Raw genomic sequence first — 16,495 nt, 5'->3', positions numbered from 1 at the left:
AGGTCTCATGTTTTCCTTACATTCTCCCTAAGAGTCTTCTTGGTGTCCTTACATCTTGTCTTCTTGGTGTGCTTTCTTGCCCCGGGATGATTCCTTCATTCACTATTGAGATGAACTTTTCCCCAAGTCCACAAATGATGTTTTGGACTATTTTAAAAAGTAGTTTGCATTTAGGATATTGTTGTTGTACTAAATGACCAGAGTATATGTTGGTATTCTCTCTGCTGCTTTTTGTCTTACCCCCAAAATATATTGGGATAGGGATTTTTCATCTTACATTAGATCAATTTCTTCTTACTATGTCAGTGAATCTGAATCTTTCAGTAAATTCATCCATTTTCCCAGTCTGGAAAGACATTGCCTCCTAGGTGGAGGGCCTGCTCTGCGAATCTGGAATTCTGCTTTGCCACCGGCAGAGTGGCCTTGGGTAAATGCTTGAAGCCATGGTTTCCTCATCTGTTAAATATGAATACCATTTCTTTCATAATCCTTACTAGGTTATTGTGAAGATGATATGAAATAATGAATGTGAAAATACTCTACAAAGCTTAAAGGGCTAGAGTCTTATGTCAGCCAGAATATCTCCTGCCTGGTAAAGCATTTATTTAGCGGCTTTGACTGCTCTCATGTCTCACCCTTCCCTTGGGCTTCTCCTGGCCCTCATGGAGTCACACTGCTCTTTTGCAGTCTTCTTAAGGTGACAACTCAGCAGGAATCTCTTTCCTCTCCTTTCCCCCCTTGAGTTCCTGCTCTCCATGGCTGCCTTCTGTTCCCCTCCCGGCCACCTTTCCTATTGAGTGTGGTCGTCAGTGTCACTCATGTGATGTGGCTATGAACCCCATGTGAGGAGCAGGTGGGCAGCAGCCGTCCTCCAGGACAGGTGCTCCTCACCTGCCTGACAGCGACTCATTCCCCCACTGCTCCTTGGTGTAGTGAGAAGGAACCTGGTCATTTGGGAGACCCAGCACATCTCATTCTCTTTCTTCTATTTAAAATAACTTGTCAGAGCTATTCATCATGTTTATCTTTGATGCTGGGACTTATCTGCCTTCTTTTCCTGTGTGTGTACTTAGAAACTTGTAGTATGAAATGTGAAACCTCAAGCCCTAGGCTTAATTTGAGGTGTTCATGCCTGAAAGAAAGCGGGTATTCTGTCCTGTGTCCAAATGTCAACGTCTCCTTCCTTCCTTGACATTGAGTTCTTGATTTGTAAACACTCTTGGAGGATGATATTTAATACCAGTCATGTGCTTAGAGCCACATTTAGGTACTCAAAAAACACAGAAGGAAAGCCAGTAGGCTTCAAGATGGTAGGCAAAGACCTTTCCCTCTTCCTCCTACATGCCCTCCTTGTACCAACATCTAATAACATCTTCTTGCACCAACACTAATGACTCTGTTTTTAGGATTTGTGACTTATAGATGGCAGCCCTCTTCCGGTAGAGGAGGCCTAGTCTGGAGCTGTGTGATGAGTGTGAAGAGGACAGGTTGAGATGGAACAGAAGTGAGATGCTGGAGGTGGAAGGGCATGTGTCTGGGTGTAATTGTGGGGCCCAGCTGGTCTCAGGATATATCTCCTGAGGTCACATGGAGTTCTGAGCACTTTGCCATGAGTATCACAGAAAAGCAGAGTTTTTAAAATGTGCAGTGCATTATATTGCTATTAAAAGATTATTTCTAGCTGGATATAGTAAATACTCAGAGTAGGGAAATGAATAACTGTTAAAGACTCGATTTCATCCCTTCTACTTTCCATCACTTTTTTCCTCACTCCCTTTCCTCTATGTGCCCTGTGTACAGACTGAACACTTGCTGTGGGGTGACTCTCCCAAGGATCTTACTCAGTAGTGGGGAAAGATGGGAACACAACTGCGATGGTCGCTTGACAATACTAAGTGCCTGAAACTAGTGTGTCTTGGTTGAGGAAGAGAGAGGGGCATCCCCTTCCTGGCAGATGGAGAAATTGAGGCTCAGGGAAGGGTGCATGTGGGATAGGGCTGAAGAGGCTCAGGTCTCCAGCCTATTGCCACATGCTGTAGTGCTCAGGGAGGGCCATGAGGCAGGCCCCTGGGTCACTGCAGGGCCTTCACCCACCAGAATCTTGCACAGTAGCTGTGGCCCTTGAAAGGCTCAGTGGGGACCTGGGAACATTCCATTTCTGGAGGCTAGAGTTGCGATAGAGAGGGCAAGGGGAGGAAGACAGTATGCAATCAAGGCTAAGCTCACTCACGTAGCTGTGAATGCTCACCACATCCCAGGAGTGCCAGTGCATGTAGATCTTCAGTGCGCAGGGCCCTTGCAAGCTGGCTGGGAGGGGCCTGGTAGTGAAATGAGTCTGGAGCCCTATCGCCCTGTTTGCCTAGGAGGGGAAGAGACAGGCTCCTCCTTCCTCTGCAGACACCATATTTGTTATTGCCCTCCAAGAAAACGGAGATGCTCAGCAGAATCCTTTCCCCATCTCCGAACAACTCTTGCTATCATGTGAGTGAGTGTGGTCAGGAAGGCTTCCCAGGACACTTGGGTTTTAATCCCTTCTCTCTTGTTTCTGTCATTAGGGAAACATATGAGTGGTATAGGCGTAGAAATTTGACATAGCTGTGTTATTAAATATACAATATAATTTTGTGTAACTTTGCTCGCTGTGGTGGCCTGTTTGTTTTTGGGGGGATTAGTCCAAGTCTGCATGAAATGTACCGATTCAAATTTGTAAAGTGAGTTGTGGCCTCTGGGGGCTTTTGATGGAGGAGCTGCCCCTTCTTGCTTCATTTCTCCCAGAGGTGAGGGAGAGTCTGGAAGGAAAGCCATCACTGTGTACTGTTCAGCAAGGGGGTGGATTTCTGTGGAGAGTGGGTGTTTGTTCTCAGTGGCTACAGGGTTTACTGTGTGTTGTGTGTGTGGCAGACACATTCACCAGCCTGTTGAAATACGCCCTTCTTTAGTGAAAGGTAATTGCATCTGGAGTTTCTCTGACAGAGAGGTTTGAAAGATTGGGAAAAAAAGGCAGCCAACTTTCAGTTTAGATTCTTTTGGTTCCCAGTGGTTCAACAATCCGTTGGCCCTAGGCTTCCTAACTCACTCAGTGATTTTAGGGGAAGACAAATCAAAAGTAAATGTTGTGTCCCTGAGTTTTGCTTTTGCTAGTTGGTGATAAAGAGCTGGTCCCGAAGGGGATCCCTAACCTTGCTAACCTGAAGAAAGACTGATGGATGACTTTGTTGTGTTTTACACTGTAGCTGATCATCCTGATGGTTTGGCCCACAGCTTTCAAGATCTCTCTCTTCCCCCTTCCCAGGGTCAGGGCCTTGCTCAGGAAAGGGCACCTTCTGTCAGCAAGGAGGAGCTCATTGTCCCCCTTTGCCAGGCTGAAGAGCATACTAGAGGGAGTCTCCTACAAGTGTGCCCTGGATGAGAATGTCAGGGACACAAAGACAGTGTGGACAGGCCAGAGCCTGGCATGGCTGGAAGGGGTAGCAGGTTGTCTGGAGAAAGATGGGAACTCTGTGATGCTTGGTGGGCCCACTGGTCCAGCCTAAGATGACCTAATATTGGAAAGAGATCGGCATAAGGAAACAACTGAATTGAAGTCTCGTCCTGCTGAATCTCAGGGCACTGCCCGCCACCCTAGAGTTCATTGCCTGTGCTAAGCCAAGCCTCTCCGACAGATATATCCATCAGTAGCATAGATGAAATGCCACAGGGGTGGGTTTCACTTCCTCATGACCCTGGATTTCTGCCACTACCCAGGGCATATTGGGCACAGAGAGACTCATGTGCTGAGCTGCTGGCCTGAGAGCAGCAACCCAACCAGCCCTGGCTGGCCCAGACCCCATTTGTGGGAGCTACTCCTTCCCTGGCCAGGAAGGTTGGCTCAGTTGTGAAGAACTGAAATGAAACACTGCAGCTAGAAGCAGAGGCTGCTGCAGAAAGTGGGGTGCTGTGGGTACCAAGCCGGTGCATTGAGACCCTGCCCCTGCTACAGATACATTTCCATCCCTCAGTCTCAGTGTTTCCATTCTTTCTTTCTCTGCTCTGTCTCCGTTGCTGTCTCTCTCCTGTCCTGATCTCTCTTTCTCTCCAGATACTTCTTAAGCATTATAGCGTGCTAGACCCTGGGGAAACAACAGTGAACTAGACAGCATGGTCTGATGGAGAGACAGACCAGTCCAACTTAGCAAAGACGGTGTGCCAAGGTCTAAGTGGGGAGCACAACACGTGGGAGGGATCAGAGTCTTCCTGCACTGCTACTGCCTGCAGCTCCCCACTTCAGCCCCTACCTGTACCGCTATTGCTCCTACCCTTCCTGCATCAGGGAGAAAGATGGCAATTTTCCTTCCTTAGCTGCGGCTGACTTTTCTGGGTTATGTGTGCAATGTGCCTCTGTTTTTCCACCTTTGATCAGTGTTCTGCCGACAGATAATTTAGCAATCACATCCCAAGGTGGAAGCACGGAGTTAATGTTAAAATTAGTTGGGTTTTTTTTTTTTTTTTTTCACTCTTTAAACTTCAGTGGGTGATGAGGCAGAGAGGGAGGCAGGAGGGGGAAGGGGAGCCATAAATCCTGGGGCTGGTGTTGCTGTTCTCTGAGCAGCCGGGAACCCTCTGATGTCCCCACAGCACTTTCATTAACATTTAAATTAAGGGTTTGTTTTCCAGTCTGTTTTACAGGCAGGGACCTTTCATGGCCCGTCAAATGCAGAGTTCTCCCCCACCCCCGCCCCCACCCCCTTGCAAGCAAGTTGTAATTGTAGCCACTGCTCTATCCTAACTCTGGGTTGCAGCCGGGAGTTCAAAGGGAATTCTTGGAGATGGAGCTCTGGAGGTACAAGGTGTAACAGTCAGGATGTGGGTGTTTCTCTTCAAATGAAGGCGCTGTGTAGGAGCTCTTTCTCCTCTTATCTGACCTGTGCTTTTTCTCTGCTCTTTTAAGGGATACACACTTCAATCTGACTTGGACCTCTCCCACCCTTCCTTCCCTGGGGCATGCTGCTGCTAAGTCGCTTCAGTCGTGTCCGACTCTTTGCGACCCCATAGACGGCAGCCCACCAGGCTTCCCGTCCCTGGGATTCTCCAGGCAAGAACACTGAAGTGGGTTGCCATTTCCTTCTCCAATGCATGAAAGTGAAAAGTGAAAGTGAAGTCGCTCAGTCGTGTCCGACTCTAGCGACCCCATGGACTGCAGCCTACCAGGCTCCTCCGTCCATGGGATTTTCCAGGCAAAAGTACTGGAGTGGGGTGCCATTGCCTTCTCCCCCTGGGGCATGAGGCAGGTGGAAAAGGGTGCATCCATCCAAGTGGCCTCTCCTTATATCACAAGTTGGGGCCTGGGACAGATCGTTCTAAGATAACAGATCTTTGGGCTTCTCTTCCTCCTTTTGATTTTCTTTCTTTCTTTTTTTTTTTTTTTGAGTCTCAAGAATACTTTCTCCTACCCCAGTAGACTTAAGAAGCAACAATATAAAACAAATTGCCTTCTGAGGAGAATATATAATATGGTCCATTGGTCCTGAAAAGTATGCTCTAGCATGAACAGACATGTGTACACACATCACACTTAGTCACTAGCTGTATGTGAACATGTGTTTGAAATAGTGTCCTGATTTAGATCATTTAAGGAAACTGTTCTGTGAGGTCTTGGCATTCAGAGGAAACTCTCCTGCACCCTCACAGGGTGAATTTATTTATGTCTAAGCTTCCTTCACATGGGCATATTGGTAGCATTTGCGGATGTTTTGAAAAGAAATCCCTCTTCTGTTCTCCCTCCCTCCTGTTGGTCTATAAATGATGAGAATGTGCCCCAAACATGAAGCATCTCATTAGTTCATAACCTCTAAGGGCTTAGTTCGCTCACCACTGGTCTCAAGCTAAATATTCTCCCTAGATAGTGGTAAGAGGGGGATTGAAATCTTTCTCTTCAGAGGCTGAGAATTTTCTTTCTCTTGGAGCCGTGACTTCACTCCTTGAGTCTCTGCATCTCTCTTCCTTCTTGCGCTAACTTGAACGGCCTGTGACTTACCTGTGGGGTTGAAGATGGCTAAGTGTCTGGCCTGCCTTTCCAGGTAGTGTAGTCAGCAGGTGGATACCTTCACGCCCTGGAGTCTTGCCTGAGGGGATGAGGGAGGTGCCAGGGTGACCCTGTGCAGGTGCTGCTGGGCTCAGATTGCAGCCTAGTGTCCAGGCCCCTCCTGGTGGTGATTAATCTGGGACACGGGCCGGCAGAGGCCCGGCCAGGGCAGCTTTGGTCCCTCACTGTGAAGACCTTTGGCTCGGAGACTGAACTGATCTCTGTAGCCTGCTTCGGCTTGAGTTTGATCTGTCAAGGCTAAAGAGGAACCTGATGGTAGGGCGGAAACTTCTAGCCCTTGTCTGACTTATAGCAGTGATCCGTTCCAGTGGTCTCGTCATGATAACACTCGTATATTTAAGATTTCCCCACCTGTTAGCTGCAACACTCAGGTCAGTCAAAAGAGGGATCTTCATGAAATATCTGTCCTTTTAGTTTTTTGAGCTGATGGAGCTCACTCTTGTAAGTAGACTAGGGGGTGGAGTGGGCTTTGCACTGGGTCTGAGTGAAAAAGGCAATGATGGGAGTGTGGCTGGATTAGTAATGTGTTTTTGTATATTGGGGGGGTCATGTCAGAAGTGGAGGGATTACCCCATCCTCCTGTAATTATTCATAGGTGGCAGGCCATTTGGGGCAGATTTCATTACATAAATTTGGAGTCAAGACTTAAGTTCCTTGTTTTCCTTTTCATTTTAAAGCATATTTTTTGAAAAGATATCTTCTCCCCATCACTTTTCCATCCACCAGAATCCCGGTCCCTGGGACTTCAGGTGGCAGTCCACATAGTCGGTTGTGTTTCTTTCCCTCTCTGAGTTCAGGACAGTCCCATGTGACTCTCCTTGGTCATGGGCTTAAGACCCAAGAACATGCATTCTGCTATCCATGACAGTTGCCAGCATCCGTGAGTCTCTTGAGTTTCATTATCAGAATGAACTTCATTATTAGAGCCCTCTTTGAGGGGTTAGGAGCCTGGAACTTAACTGGAATATTTTCCTCACACCATCCTGTGTACCACTAGCAGTGAGATATGTTGACAGTATTGATGTGGAAAACTGCTTATAAATATTCTATGATTCATGGAGTTCTCTGGTGGTGCAGTGGTTAGGGCTCCCCTCCTTCCACTGCAGGGAGTGGGGGTTCAATCCCTGGTTGGGGAACTAAGATCTCACTTGACACGCAGTGAGGCCAAAGAGGTTAAAAAAAAAAAAAAAAGATGCTATGATTCAGAAAGATCTGTGCTGCTTCTGAATTTTGCTCAGCTGAATTTCTACATAGGATAACAATGAAGGATGCATTTATACCTCAGCAAGCCAACAAATATTTTTGCTCTTCCTTCACACTGATACTAAAAGATCTCAGTTGTGTGGAATGGATATCTGCTAATCCCTGTGCCTCTAGTAGTTTCTTAAGCAGGACTTTTTCGAAGTTTCAGATTGTTAACTTTTGGGAGCAGGGTCTTTATTTCCTGTTTTACGTAAGTTATGAGGCTTGTACTACAGACGACACTCCTGTGCTTCTGGGGTGTTCTGTTAAGCTGACTACCCAAGATCCTTGCCCCCTTTCCCAGCTGGTTCTTGCTTCTCTGTCCGGCCAGGGCATTTTCATAGAGGGTAGCTTGTAGCACTGTCTGTGGTGCTGGTCAGATAGGCTTGGCTCAGGCAGAAGGTGCTGGCAAGGGAGGGGGGAGGTAGAGGAGAGGGTGGGCTGGTGGGAGGAAGGAGGGGAGCACGCACATGCAGGAGCCCTGGTAATTGCAAAGGGAATATCAGTCCAAGAGCTGCTGGCCCAGGAAATTGCTTTCTGCGGAAGCTTTCCTTTTTCATAGTTTGCAATGCAAATTTAAAACATGAATGGGGCACAAAAAAGCATAGGAGGAGCAAGTGGGGTGCCAGTTGGGATGTGATAACATCCAGAATCTTCAGCAGGGCCTTAATTTGCAAAAGAGAATTTCAATATTGAGAGAGAAGCTTTTAGGAGATTAAAATAACTATAAATCATATTTTGTTGTGATTTCCCTCCCCCCGCCACACCTTTTCCATGTTCTTGGATTCAGACTTGTCTCTAGCCCTGCTCAGCTGCACTGCTGTCTCCTCCTCTGCACCGTCCGACAGCAAAATCATAGTCCAGCTTTTCGAACAATGGTCATAGTGGTCACAGTGGAGTATTAATATTTTGATTTTCACAGGATACTGGAAGCAGCAGCCCTATCTAAAGTTAGTGCACTTTAGGCAGTGTGCACACCAGTCATGGAGCACAAAAAAGCACACCTACTGAAGGCAGGAGCTGGCCTGCTCTGAGGCGGCGTGAAAGCCAAGGCCCTGATCCTCTTAATACCAGGGGTAAGCTTGGTGACGCAGAACATGGGGTCCCCAGGCCTTGTTCTTTTCTTGATTTTCCATGCTTAATCTGTCCCATCTAGAGAGGTGTGACTTTTGGCTTCAGGATGGAGATATTTATGTCTGTGTTGCTTCTTGATGCTTCAGTGGTGCTAGAGGTGGGGATAGGCAGGTCATTATGCTAGCAAAGTGTGACGCTTCATACTGGCTTCTTTCTAGGAGCTGAGCTAGACAGGAAGACACAAAGAGAGGCTGGAAGGCAGTGTGGAGGATAAGCTTTCCACGTATAAATATTTCCACAGGAGGCCACTGTGCACCTGTGGGAGTTGCTTCTCTTCCTTTGTGTGTGGCTTGTTGCACATGTGACGTGTGTTGGTTGAACAGAGCGAGAAGGAAAAGCTGAAACCTGCAAGGTAAAGTGGAATGGACCCCTTTCTGCTTGAGGCCACCAGAAGTGGCCATCTCTTCTTTCTGTGTTGATTGGGGAATTTTGATAGAGATTATCTTGAGTCTGACCCTGGATGAGTCCTGTAGTGCCTGATCAAAACTCTGTGGAGTCTCAGAAGCACTGTTTGCATATGGGACGCTGTCCAGGTTTACTCAGCCATCGCTTAGCACATGCTCCTCACCCTGAACTCACTGCTCTGTGGCCTGCTGGGGCTGTAGAGGAGCCTAGCTCAGAGCATATGACCCACTGTCTCCGTTTCTCCTGAGGGCTCTACTCCTGCAGAATGCTTCTCTTGTTATTTTTTGCTTTGTTGCAGTGATAGCATTAGTTTTCCTGGCCAAGCCTGGGCCCCTTTCCTCTTGGTCCTGAATGAGAGAAGACCAGGTGAGGGACTGGAGTTGGGGTACTATGGTAAATGACCCAAGAGAAGAGAAGGGTCAGCTGGGCATGAAGGTGAGATTTGTAACATTTGCCAAGAAAGAGGGACACATGGGTTAAAGTGTTTGAAGCACTCTACTTTTCCTGGCCAGTTTGAGTCTCCGTACTATCCAGGGCAAGCTGTAGTTGAGAGTAAAAACAAACAATTAGCACAAAAATAAAGATTACTGAAAGGATTCTTCACTTATTAGAGATTTGTGGCCAAGAAAATCCTTCTTTGCCAGCTGGTAATGCCAGGTCTAGGGCTAAGGAGAGGAAAAGTTAGTTTTAAAATTACATTAGTTTGGGGACTTCCTTGGCAGTCCAGTAGTTAATACTCTGTACTTCCAATGCCGGGGGCATGGGTTCGATTGCTGGTTGGGGAACTTCGGTCCCACGTGCCACGTGGTGTGGCCAAAAAAAGAAAAAAAAAATACATTGGTTTGGCAGTATCAAAATAAAAATGTGGATACTTTTACATAAATTCCACTTCTTGAAATTTATCCTAAGGCAGTAATCAAACAAGTATGTAAGATGTATACAAAAAGATTTATATTAAGAACACATAAATATCTATTAATAAATGTGAGGTTGAATATTTTATGGTACATTAACCCAGTAATACTATATAGCTATTAAAAGGATGGTATAGATGAATATATTTCTTGACTCCCAAAGATGTCATAGTGTTGAATGAAAAAAAAGGTCACAAAGTAGTATGATAATTATTTGACTATCTTTTCAGTTATTTCTTATGTGGTAGATTTCTGCTAACATTTACTTTCTTTTTATTCTTTTGCATTAAAGTTTTTTTTGTTGTTGTTATAATGAGCCTAATAGAAAAAAACAAGTGGATTCTTTATCGTCTTAGTCACCAGAGAAGCCCAGAAAAAACATAAATTGCATTTAAATGTCTGTTTCAGTATCAGGTAACAGTAGAGAGAATCCTTCCTTTTCCCCTTACACAGTTCTTAAATTAAGGATGTATGAATCTGTATTTATTATTTTAAACAGTTTTATTGAAGTATAATTTACATACCATAAAGTTCACCCATTTTAAGTGTACAGTTCCATGAGTTTTAGCAAATTTATAGAGTTGTGCAACCACAGTCATTTTAGAATATTTCCATCTCCCTGGAAATGTCCTTCCTTGCATTTACTTTTGCAGCATTAAACATGGTTTCATACCTGGGACCTTTTGTGGGAAAAGAAATGTTAAGATACTGAATATTAAAAAAAAAACAACAGTGTAATATATATGGGGCTTCCCTGGTGGCCCAGCTGGTAAAGAATCTACCTGCAATGTGGGAGACCTGGGTTTGACCCCTGGGTTGAGAAGATCCCCTAGAGAAGGGAATGGCTACCCATTCCATGGAATACTGGCCCAGTATTCCATGGACTGTATATCAGTCCATGGGGTCCCAAAGAGTTGGACACAAATGAGTGACTTCCACTTTCACTTTCAGTATACGTATGGAATTTAGAAAGATGGTAATGATGACCCTATATGCAAGACAGCAAGAGAGACATAAATGTAAAGAACAGACTTTTGGATATGAGAGAATAGCACTGAAGCATGTATATTACCACATGTAAAACAGATGACCAGTGCAAATTCGATGCATGCTTTGGGACAACACAGAGGAGTGGGGTGGGGAGGGAAGTGGGAGCGGGGTTCAGGATGGTGGGATACATGTACACCCATGGCTGATTCATGTTGATGTATGGCAAAAACCACCACAATATTGTAAAGTAATTAGCCTCCATTTAAAATAAATTAATTTTTTAAAAAGTGTAAACTTGGAACTGTTTCTCTATGTAATGCATATCACTGAGTGTCCACCTTGTAGATGTATCAAGAATACTGCCATGTGCAAGATACATGGGGAACATGAAGCACAAGAAACAGTTTTTACTATTCAGGGACTTATATTCCAGTTGGGAAAACAATGCATGTACTCAGCAGCTTATTCCAGTATATATGCAGTGTGAGTGCCATCAACTGTCAAGATTATTGATAGGAAATCAGAGAAAAGCAGGAGCTTTTTTGTTAAGTCAGGAGAACTTCCTGGATGACATGGAGTTTGAAGTGGGATTTAACCAATGGCTGTATTAAGTGGCAGAAGGGAACTTGAGGCAAGGGGAGTGGTATGAGCAAAGACATAATCAGGGATGGGGAATGTCGTTCAGAGCAGACAAGTTTGGCTGGCTAGGGTGCAGGATTTGTGTAAAGGAGTAGTGGCTAGTATGGCTGGAGGGGAGCTTTGGGGCCTGGTTTTGGAGGCTTTGAAGAGCAGGGTTTAACTTTAACCTGAGGATAATAGGGAGCCATGAAAGATTTTTTGGCCAGATTGAAGCAGTTAAATGATTAATGTGGTGGTACACTGTATATAGGATGGGGCTTCCCAGCTGGCTCAGTGGTAATGAATCCACCTGCCAGGGCAAAAGACATGGGTTCGATCCCTAGGTCGAGAAGATCTCCTGGAAGAGGAAATGGCAACCCACTCCAGTATTCTTGCCTGGGAAATCCCATGGACAGAGGAGCCTGGTGGGCTATACAGTCCATGGGGTCGCAAAGAGTCAGTCGGGACTTAGTGACTAAACAACAACAGTGTATAGGATACTCTGGAGTGGGGGAGACTGAGGCTGTTTGAGTACTTTCTGGGAGTGCACTTTGTGAGCAGTGAGGGGCTGGTTTCCTGAGGACACTGAGAAGACACCCTTGGATTCAAGAGAAACAGGAAAAACTCTGTAGGTGGTTGTGACTGCTTGTGGGAGAAAGACCTGCAGGAGGACCTGATGGCAGGAGGGGGCTAGGGCTTTGAGAAGATGGAGTTCCATTTGAGGCAGTGAAGGGATAGTCAGTAGCCTTAGCCAGAGACAGCCAGGAGTGGCCTGGAGCTCAGACACAGGGTTAAGATGTGGGAGGCTTCAGCATGGAGACCGCAGTTGAAATAACAGGAGGGATTAGCACCAAAAGGGGAGCTCAGAGAGAATTAAAGACAGCTGGGCAGGAGGAAACGAAGAAGCAAAAGGTCTGCTCACAGAGGCAGGTGGAAAAGTAGGAGCAGAGGGAGAAGGAGCGGGACAAGGCATCCCCAAGAGTAGATGGTAGGCACCGGAAGGTTTGGGGGCAACTTCTGTAAATGCTCCATATCTCGCCTGTGATGCCGCCTCCCTGTTCTAAGTGACAGAGAAGAGAGAGAAGAGGAAAAGGCATAACTTGATATTGATTGATGGAGATTTGCAAGCAGTTTATTCTCCTTGCTTGATTTAAGCCTTTTGTAGTTTTCATCCCACAAAAAGTCCTAAGTTTTGCTTTCTCTCAAGTTCTTTCCTCCGGTTCCTGTTCTGTTCTCTATTGTTCTACCCTGTGGTTATGTTTTTTCCTTAAGGGTTGTCTACTTTGGGCATGGTAATATTTTTTATCTCATTTCACAAAACCGCTCAGTGTAAGCTGAGTTTTGGGAGGGTCAGCAACTGAGCTGGTGATGCTGAGTGACGTTGTGAGAGAGTATCCTGCATCCCAGTGTTTTTCTCCATGTGTAGTAGTATTCTGGGCAAAGCAAGACAGGCTGATTTGGAGAAAGAAGAAAGCCAGTCGACCACTTGGCCATTTGGAGAGATTTGGCATTAGAGCTATGGGGACTGCCCAGGCTCTGGTCTTGCTTGGGCAGCTACGCCTGTCCAAAAACTTTTTCTTTAAAGAGAATTAAATAGAAACTTTCAAATCCTCCTTGGGTTTTTGAGGGTAGTAATTCCAGGGGCTTGTCAGTTGTGTTTGAAGCTAGTGGTGAAGAGGGCGGAGTGAGGAGAAGCGAGGGGGTGGAGATGGGAAGCAGAGTAGGAATCAGAGAGAGAAATTTTATTGAGGGAGAGTTTGCTGGGTTTATGGGAGGGAATCTCTCCCCTCCTCCCCAGTCGGGTTTGAAAGGGCCGGTGAATCTTTGATTAGGTGCAGGTCAAAAGAATTTACACATTGTGACCTTAATAACTAGAGGTGATTGGCAGGCGGGCTGTGGGGAGGGGGCTGCGGGCCCCTTTCATCTCACTTAGCACAGAGGAGAAACAATGGGCCAGCCGATTTTCCTTGTTGTCCCTTGTTTGAAAAGGTCTGGTGTCTCTACTAGGTACCTGTGACATGGGGGTCTTGATTGGGGTCTCATAAAGGCCCCTGTCAGTGTGTCCAAAGGCCAAGAATACAAAAGCAAGCAGTGGGTGGGGGTCTCAGCTGACCACTGAAGAAGGGAGGGGAGGGCCCGGGAGTCAGTGGAGGGAGAAGCAACCCCCGAGGGGAGCCCTTATAGAAGGAGGGGAGGAGGAGGGTAGAGAAGGGCCATTTTTGTCCCTAACTCATCAAGCACATCTGCAGAATTGTCCAAGCTGCTGCCTCCCAGTTTCAAAAGAAAAAAATGATCGTTTGATAAACCGTCTCCGATTCACCACTTTCTCACAAGGGTGGGAGACCCAGCCCTGACCTCTGTATGATTTCACATCAGGACCAGGCTTTCTTTCCCCCACCCCCAAATTGCTAGAGAAACTTTGAAATGTATCCTGTGGCTTTCTCTCTCCCTTCTTCAAGCGCCCCCCCCACCCCCATTTCCCACCGTCTCCACCCCACTGGCCTCTGTTTTCTCCCTGGGTGCTCCGGAGTGTAGGCGAGTAATTAGTCCCCTCTTTCTGGGGCACAATGAAGCCAGGGTGTTTGGTGGGCCCCTTCCCACCGCTCGCAGGGCCGGGGGCCTAGGGGGAAGAACCAGGTGGCATGTGCAGTGTATTCCAAGCCTGTACAATCGTGGGGGCACGGGGCTGGGGGGCTCAGGGACTAGTGTGCGCCTGCTTCTCGAAGGAATGTGCAGAGGCGTATGCATTAATGGTCCCCACACAATGCTTGCATTTTTTTTCCAGGCAGAGGCATCTTCCCCGTGAAAAGGCCACCGAACCTGGAGCCCAGGCGGGCACTCAGGCTGCAGCAATGCGTTCTTTCCCACCCTGCGCTTAGTCACTTGGAGCTAACATGGGAGACCAACAGGCCGCGTCTCCCGAGAGCCCGATCTTTGTATCCGATGTGTGCTCCCCCTCTGCCCTGTCAGTTTTGTGTGTTCACGGAGTGTTGATTTTAATGCGGGCCTGTGTTGGGCTGGGAGGCCAGACTGGGGGGGGCTCGGGTCTTTGTCTTGCAAGGCCTCCTCTTCTTGGAGGGTCTTGGGCCCTGGAGGCTAGTGGCAGATTTGGGAGGTAGGGTGAGATGCCAGCTCTGGCTGGCAGAGGATTCCCCCATCCATGTGTCTGTCACAGACCACCGTGGGGTGCCTGGAAAACAAGAGTACAACGGGATGCTCAGGCACATGCTTGCTTGCCCTCCCCCCACCCCCAAGGGGGGTGGTTAGTTCTACCACGTAAGGCTGCCAGTTTGAAGTGAGTTATACCCGCCTTGTGACAGCCTGGCAGAAGCACAGATTGTGAGTCTCAGGGAGCCAGGGCAGGGCCATGTCTTCAGGGGTCAGAGGAGGTGGAGGCAAGCACAGGGGTGCTCAGAGAGCACCAGGCTGCTGCAGATGACGACCCAGCAATTGGGAAGGATCAGGGGCGAAGAGGTCTGGGCAGAAAAGAGGCAAAGTGTCTGGGGGAGCATCAACAGATCTCAAATGCTCATCTTCAGCAGTTAAGGGGAGAATCCCTAGAAACCAAGGACAGAATGGAGGCATTTTCTCCAGTGAGAGGGCCTGGGCCCTTATCACAGGTAGACGCCCTAGGGATGGTCCACCAGGATGTCTTTGGTCTTTACCATTTGCCTCGCTGAGTATAGCCAAGTGCCGGGAGCTGGGGGAGAAGGTCTTTACCCATTCTGGGCTCCTCACTTGGCTGGATGCCTATGCATAATGTGAAGAGAAGAGACTCTGGGAGCTCAGCCTGGTTGCGGCATGCTGTACTTCCGGGGAGAGGGAAACTTTGGGGTACCTTTGAGTCAGGGAGCTGGTGGGGGAGGACCTGTCCACCCCACACCCATGGCCAGGCCGTGGTCCTGGCATCTGGTATGGCCCTGAGGGTGTGGCCTTCATTTTAGAAATCAAGTTTTTAGAAAGGGACAGTGTCCTCACTTTCCATATGATCAGAAGGCAGAGATGTGGTCTGGCCACTGAGATGAGGTGGCCCTGGAGAGGCATCCTGCCAAGGTTCCCAAGCACAGGGACTCCTCTGTGCTACTGTTGGCAACCCATCGAACTGTCTCGGGGATTGGTGCCAGTCACACGCCAGGCCTGATGAGGGGAAAGAAGCTGGAGCTCCAAGGCCTTTGAGGGGCCTGAGTCCCAACGGGGCCCATCACTAAGGAGCTTTGGGTTACTCTGTGGCAAAACATTTATTTCATTGAGAAACAGACACTCACAGCAATACCTACCCCCTCTCTTTTCCTTTAACTCTTCTTTTCTCTTACCCAAATGCTGTTTTTCCCTTCCCTTCTCTTCTACTTTGAGGACAGCTCATAAAGAGCCTGAAGGAGACAGAGTGTGTGTATGGATGTGATGATGAAGGGAAGGGGTGTTAGGGATGGTCGGACTGGGGCTCCATGGTTACAGAAAACACAGTCACTTCTCCCAGGTTGTCCTGCCAAGGCCTGGCTGGGAGGCACCAACAGATTATAACCTTTAAATGCAAACTCGATGGAGGAGAGAGATGGAAGCATGGAAACAAATTAGATATATCTATAGGGGGTGTTCAGTTGGAGAAAATGAGCATTTCTTACTAATTGGAGCACAGGGCATTTCATTATTAAGTTTCATTATAAAGGGAAGAGTTGCAGCAGGCCTCTTTGGGGATTCCCTGGGCTGTTTTTTCCCCTTTAAAAAGTATAATTGTATTTAGGTTGGAGGCAGAGGCAAGAATTGCTCTTAATAACTTTATAGAGTGCTGGAATTTCAAGCAGCATTTGGAGCAAGGTGGAGGGAGAGATGGACCAGTGGAGGTTGCTCAGAGTCTTCCCTCATTCCTTGACAATATAAGGCAAAAAAGCCCTGGTCGGCGTCGGGACCTCAGTTCTGGAACTAAGACTGAAGAATTTGGAATGACAATAAAAATGTTGATCAGAAACCCTGCTGTCCTGGGAGACCTGATATTTGATCATCTTAACTTTTGTACTGAAATTACAAAATGGCCGAATGCAGATGCAGTGCAATGGTTTAACATAACTGCTGTTCCTAGAAAGCATAGACCCTTCCCCTCTGGGGCCAGGGA

At 47.3% G+C, this 16,495-nt stretch overlaps 1 protein-coding gene and 1 long non-coding RNA gene across 14 annotated transcripts in view; both read left to right on the top strand.

The window, feature by feature from the left end:
* FBXW4 (F-box and WD repeat domain containing 4) overlaps nucleotides 1-16,495 on the top strand; it is an 83,584-nt gene that overhangs the window by 28,884 nt on the left and 38,205 nt on the right. For 2 of the 13 annotated variants that reach the window (XR_015155222.1, XR_015155218.1), the window contains 2 exons: nucleotides 14,171-14,321; nucleotides 16,265-16,351. The exons of 8 other annotated variants lie outside the window; for them this stretch is intronic. Coding sequence is in view for 3 of the 5 variants with exons in the window: in XM_086377351.1 (XP_086233477.1) it covers nucleotides 4,928-5,084 (157 nt within the window). In the remaining 2 variants the exon portion in view is untranslated. Of the gene's footprint in view, nucleotides 1-4,927; nucleotides 5,100-14,170; nucleotides 16,352-16,495 lie in introns of those variants that run through there. 3 more of the 13 variants (XM_086377354.1, XM_086377352.1, XM_086377351.1) reach the window with 2 other exon arrangements.
* On the top strand, nucleotides 8,247-9,746 carry LOC147344206 (uncharacterized). Its single transcript, XR_015155232.1, has 2 exons — nucleotides 8,247-8,400; nucleotides 8,617-9,746. It is a non-coding gene; the product is annotated as an uncharacterized LOC147344206 (long non-coding RNA).

Source organism: Bos grunniens, chromosome 26 (genome assembly GCF_055505025.1).
Source record: "Bos grunniens cultivar Pamir isolate PY7600 chromosome 26, Bosgru_T2T1.0, whole genome shotgun sequence".
In the NCBI taxonomy this organism is placed as follows: domain Eukaryota; kingdom Metazoa; phylum Chordata; class Mammalia; order Artiodactyla; family Bovidae; genus Bos; species Bos grunniens.
This window is presented reverse-complemented; position numbering and strand designations above follow the sequence as displayed.